The sequence below is a fragment of the Montipora capricornis genome, unplaced genomic scaffold (assembly GCF_036669925.1).
Source record: "Montipora capricornis isolate CH-2021 unplaced genomic scaffold, ASM3666992v2 scaffold_415, whole genome shotgun sequence".
Taxonomy (NCBI): Eukaryota; Metazoa; Cnidaria; class Anthozoa; order Scleractinia; family Acroporidae; genus Montipora; species Montipora capricornis.
This window is the reverse complement of record NW_027180146.1, coordinates 79,025-85,000: the sequence shown is the minus strand read 5'-3', so window position 1 is coordinate 85,000 and position 5,976 is coordinate 79,025. Positions and strand designations below refer to the sequence as shown.

The following is a 5,976-nucleotide window of genomic DNA, read 5'->3' as shown; positions in this document are numbered from 1 at the left end:
ACAAAAATGTTGCGAAGTAACTTTTTCAATGGCATGGCAATCTGACATCACTTCAATCAGACGGCACATGCGCAACTAGTCCCAGTCCTCTGATCTGTGTTTCAGTGAAAAACAGGTAAAAGCTCCCAGAAAAAGAAAGAGGTGGTTTTTTAATTAGATGGGAACTGTCCCATCATTTTTTGTAAACTGTAGCATAGAAATTCTATTTGGACAAAAAATGGAACAGATATAAAGGTAAGTCAAAGGTGGGCCTTATAATGACATCATCATTTTTTCGGAGAGGTAATTTGTTGTAAAATCCATGCTACAGATTTTGTGTTAGAATATGTAATCATAATGTTGCGTTAAAAATTTGGTAAGAACAATCATAGTTAACTAGCTGAGTTTTTAGATGTGATTTACCAAATGATGTTGTGAGTCGAACCAGAGAAAGAACACACTTGATAAGAAAGGATAACTGTAGAGTTAAAGGGACCCGAAAAATGACTATTTGAAGGGGTTCATAATGTAGCAACAGTTTGGTAGTGAAGAGCCACCCCCCTTACTGCGGAATCTTAAACCTTACAGCACTTAAAGCCCCAAACTGCGTTTTGGCTTCCATCAATTTAAATTTCCAAACATAGTCGGGAAGATCAACTCTGTAAATTGGAGTTTTTGTTTAGTTCACAGCTCAAACACCATAATTATGATATGTTTTTTGAAATTCTTCAGTAAAAACATATGTACAGATTCCATCGGTGTTGAATGCAGCCATAGTTACGAAAACAAGGAATGACCTACATGTGCAATGACCTACAATGAGCAACTACAATGACCTACAATGGTCTACAATGACCTACAGTGGTCTACAATGACCTACAAAGAGCTACAATGACATACAGTGATCTACAATGACCTACAATGACCTGTAATGAGCTAAAATAAAAGATACGTGTAATTTGCAGCTCTGAGGGCACTGCAGCATGTTTGCAGTATAAAGGTTAAAAACATTGCACTCTGCGCTTTGAACCAATCATAACCTCGTTGCTGAGCAAGTTGAAAATTTTCATTGTGCACTCTGAACTAAAGAAAACATCATGGGAAGAATTATATAATTTATTTATAATGTTCTCTTCATTTTTTCCTGCTCTAATTAAGATTTTATCGTTGCCAAGCGAAGCCTTGATCTTTGCACATTTTCGTTTAAGCTTTAAAACAAAGGAAAACCATGCAAGGGTCTTTTCACAGTTTGTTTCTGCCTTCAAGGTAGACTGTGAACGCAGACGTATTTCCGGCGGTCATTTCTCAGGCCATGTGCGTAATTGCTGTCGTCATTTGGGCTGCCATGCAATGGACTAAAAGCGTTGTGTGACAACGCACAATGGATGTTTTCCGCTCACCAAACTCTTCACCCTGATCCTCTTTTGTCTTTCTCTTTGAAATCTTATAAGCCATTTAAGTAGGTCATTGTAGCTCATTGTGGGTCATTGTAGATCACTGACAGTAGGTTATTGTAGATCATTTTAGGTCACTGTAGCTCATTGTATGCCATTGAAGGGCTCTTGTTGTAGCTCATTGTTGGTCTTTATAAGGTAATTTTAGTTTATAATATACCTCATTGTAGCTCATTGTAGGTCATTGTAGATCACTATAGGTCATTGTAGATCATTGTAGGTCATTACAGTAGCTTATTGTAGATCGTTGTAGATCATTGTATGTCATTCCTTGTTTTAGTAGGTACCGGTATGTGAATGCAGCATTAATTTTTGCATAAGCAGACGTAATAACTTCCAGTGGATAACCAGTTTTGAATAACCTTATTGGAATTACATGTATTCGTCTGGTTTTATTGTAGTTAAAGATTCTGGATGTTGCACTATCAAGAGACCTTGTTATGAGAAAGATTGACATAACAAACTAGCTGTTATCATGTCACAGCAATGTTATGAAACCATGTGAAACAACAATTATTATTAATTATATATTTTTTATCATGTTTGCGGTGACTATGTCATATTACTAGTCACTTTCTTAGTTGCAAATCAAATCCTTCTGCAAAATATTAGTTGACCAAAAATTCTGATTGCCCTTTTTGGCGAGTCTTAGAGTTGTTTCACTTACCCATGGATATATTCGCTTGCCCTGAGCAATCAGGCAAGTAATAGTGTCAAACACTGATCTAGAACACAAGAAAGGTCATCACTATGCAGTAGGCTTAGTTGTCTCCCCCACACATCCCACTTGTTGAAAGATGTTCAAAAATTAAGATGAAAATTAAGGTTGAAAGACAACGTAGATATCGATAATAGCCATTAACTTAAGTCGGCTGTTTACATGTACATGTAGACTACAATGTATGCTTTTTTTTCCAAAATGGAGTTTCAGTTTCTTGGTAATTTGGATTTGCTGATATATCCTTATTTTAATAATTATTATTGTTATTGTAGGTTAACCGTTTTACCAGGTGTGATTACTGCACAATATTGTGTGACTGAGGAAAAGCAAAAAGCAAGAGACAGGGATGTGCGAAAGTATTTGGACAATAACTGTTTGATTTCCACAATGACCTGCAAATGTAAGTTATGCAAACAGTCATTGCATTTTGTGACCTCTTATAGAAAATATATGTGATACTGATATCTGTTGATATCCGTAATGCATGCAAAGGGTAACAGTGTGTTTCAACAGATACATGTACATGTATGTACATAAACCCTGTCATGATAACAGTTGATAATTTTTTTTTCTGACTTGAATAAACTATGCTTTTCAAACCATGCCAGCTGGATAGATGTACATGTATGGGTGGTAAATATTAATTTTCACAGGTAGTCGTAGTACAGTCATCCAAACAGTCAATTATTGATGTTCATGTGAACTGCTTCAGCCAATTGCATAGATATCTGATCTTTGTTGTGTTTTTTGCAAAGAATTGGTTGACATAATACCCTTATAAGGGTATAAAATTATGTCAATCAATTCTTTGCAAAACACACACCACAGGGATGCCAAAATTAGATTATCTAGTAATTTTTTGCATCCCTCACATGAATTCATAAATTTAGCTAAGTATTTCTATCTATTTTGTCACAGGAGAGAAAGGAAACTGTACTACCACCACAGGGAGAAGGCAAAACAGTACCCACACGAGTATGCTTGTATTGCGCAAGATGGCATGGATCACTGACAGGTAAAGCTTCTCCTTCCACGCCTCATAGTAAATTTTAGTGTTACAGCACATGCCTATGCCAGTGCAAGAAAGCTTAGAACTCACTTCACTGGTGTGTTAAACCATGGCAGACAACCGAAGGGCTATTTTGACCTATTCCAGTATCCCCATGATTCAAATCTCACCATAAATATTCTATTATTGCAGTTGCAAAGCATGGGGGAGGACTTGCCTGACACCCTGTTCCTCCAAATGGATAATTGCTGGAGGGAAAAACCAGTTTATTCTAAACTTCCTTGGTGTCCTAGTTATGCTTGATACTTTTGTGAAGGTAAATTGAGTAACACTGAAAATTTATTGAGTCAAATAAGGAATTTGATCCTCTCTGCCTTAGGAGTTTAGTGTACTGGTAGAAGCCAGTTATAATTATATGCATATTAATTAAAGGAAAGGAAAGGAAAGCAACTTAAGGGTGCGTTCGATTGACCGTATTCCAGAATAGGAATACATGGAATATAAGTTAGAAATCCTTCGTTTTTACGGAGATTCACATTAAAATTGTCAGATAGCTGCCAAAATGCTATTTTAAACATATTTTTGTTGTCCTTGCTGATTCGAAGCGTGCCAAACATACAGTTTTTATCATCACTCTACGTATTCTTATTCTGGAACAGGTTCAATCGAACGTGCCCTAATTTAAATAAGTGTCTAGTCGTTCTAGCGCTGGAGCATTAATTGGGGACACTGTAATGCAAATCAGATCAAATGTTGGTTTTTGAGGAGAGGAAAACTGGAGTACCCGGAGAAAAACCTCTCAGTGCAGAGCAGAGAACCAACAAACTCAACATAAATATGATGCCAAGTCAGGGAATCGAACCCAGGCCACATTGGTGGGATGTGAGTGCTCTGACTCACCACTGTGCCATCCATGCACCCATGTAACCCTCTTTTAAATTTTGCAGGTGAAACTGAATTTTTTAATGGTGGGACATACACATGAAGCTGTTGACCAGATGTTTAACAAGTAAGAGATGTCTTTGCAGTGCACAAAATTCTGTTTAATAATTATTGTTTTGGCTGTTGCATTGTGATAAATAATGTACACAAGGATTAATGTTTATATTCCATTTGACCTTTTATAGAATCAGTGGTTTCACTCTTTTTGGCCGTTTCATTTTGGTGGTTTTGCTTTTGTTGCTTCACGCTTTAGCACATGCCCTTAATTCCTCAATGATGTTACATGCCAGTTAATTTACAGTGCATTTTTCTCTTACAGGCTTTCAGAATGCCTCATTAAGCAAGACACAAGAACCTTTTCAGGTATGTGTAAAATATTTCAATGTGATTAGAAGAGCACTTGTGCATTTTGTCTCTTTATGAAGAACTTCTTTTAGAGTAGTTACTGATCTGTATGCATTAATTTGCAGAATTTTCAGAAGAGCACAAAACAGAGTGGAGTACTCTCCTATCAGCTGAGAATGCAAAGTGGAGTCAGAAAGATAGGGCAGCAAGTTGGCCATTGCAAGATATACTTGCTAGGAAAGCAAACTTGAGGGAGAAACAAAAACTACCTGAGTCGGGTGACAATGGCCTAGGATTTTTGGGACAGAAACCTGAGGGGGTTCCAGTAGATGTCGATAACATGGTCAGAAATCAAGTTGCCCCAGTACGAGAGGTAAACCATAAGGTGTAAAAAGATGCAATTGCTTGATTAAAATTAATGCCGGCCCCATTCACACCAAACCTTAACCAAGACTGTTTTGAAGATGTGTAGTTAAACAAGTCATGCTGTCAAAGTGTTTTCTTTTAAATCATGTATGTATACTGATTTCTGTCAACTACAAATTTAGCACAGGTCAAAGCATTTATTCAAACTCACCCAAATCTCATGTAAAAGGAGGTGTTACATTTTTCTATGGCTGATTTTCAGTTTGTTTAATCCAGGTTAATTTAGCATGTCTTGTTGGTGTGAATGGGGTATAAGAAAGTTGTTGTGTGATTTCTTCATTTTGTTTTTTTGCATTTAGGTGTATGGTGGAGTATACAGAAGACCACAACCAGATCTAGTGATGGTGGATAGTTATGAAGGAGTAGTACCAGGTAGCGTTGTTGCTGTCAACCTAGATGGAAACTACAAGCCTCCCCATCTAGCAGAAGTGCAACAGGTTGACAATATCTCCTTTACTGTGCAGTGGCTAAAGGGTGGCTACAAGACAAAATGGGTGCCTTGGCATGGCTGGACATCCACCCAGATTCCAAAGGAAAGCGTAATATACTTTGATATTGACTTTGATGAAAATGGGAAACTGAAAAAAGAGGCAGCACAGTATTTAAGAAGAAAATACAAGGAGTTACAAAAAAATTAGATGTAGATCAGATTATCTATGAATTATTCATGTGGTCATGTTCCTTAAAGTGCTACTGTGACCAAAAACCAAGTTTTAAGCCTTGATTTCAAAAAGACACCTGTTAAACTGTATTGCAACTGGAATTTTCTTGTTTAATGGTCCACTATTACTAACTTTAATTTCTTGAGGGAACTGGCAAGATTGAGGAGAAAATGATGTCAAAGACTCAATACATGTAGTTTAAGAATGCAATGCATGTGTATGCCGCTGAATTAATATGCAGCACATGAGTTTCAGGCTTTCAGACTTTTAAACTTGTGTTTTCTGTCTACACGCTGAAATTTTAAGCTAGTGAGTAAATGACATCACTTTTCCCTAGATCGAACCCTCACAGGTCCAATCAGTCAGTTTGAAACGTGAGTAATGGCAGACTGAAATCCAAAATTTCACTCAAAGTAAACAGCCTTTGGATAACAGACC

The 5,976-nt window shown here is 37.0% G+C and overlaps 1 protein-coding gene across 2 annotated transcripts in view; it reads left to right on the top strand.

Annotated features, from left to right (window-relative positions):
• The window catches only part of LOC138035496 (uncharacterized), a 6,629-nt gene extending 961 nt beyond the window's left edge, over nucleotides 1-5,668 (top strand). Inside the window, exons 2-7 of one of the 2 annotated variants that reach the window (XM_068882165.1) lie at nucleotides 2,427-2,554; nucleotides 3,073-3,169; nucleotides 4,111-4,172; nucleotides 4,425-4,468; nucleotides 4,576-4,823; nucleotides 5,176-5,668. In XM_068882165.1, coding sequence (XP_068738266.1) covers nucleotides 4,129-4,172; nucleotides 4,425-4,468; nucleotides 4,576-4,823; nucleotides 5,176-5,514 — 675 coding nt within the window. In that variant the 5' untranslated portion in view covers nucleotides 2,427-2,554; nucleotides 3,073-3,169; nucleotides 4,111-4,128 and the 3' untranslated portion in view covers nucleotides 5,515-5,668. Of the gene's footprint in view, nucleotides 1-2,173; nucleotides 2,555-3,072; nucleotides 3,170-4,110; nucleotides 4,173-4,424; nucleotides 4,469-4,575; nucleotides 4,824-5,175 lie in introns of those variants that run through there. The other variant, XR_011129602.1, reaches the window with a different exon arrangement.
• Nucleotides 5,669-5,976: the final 308 nt, after the last annotated feature.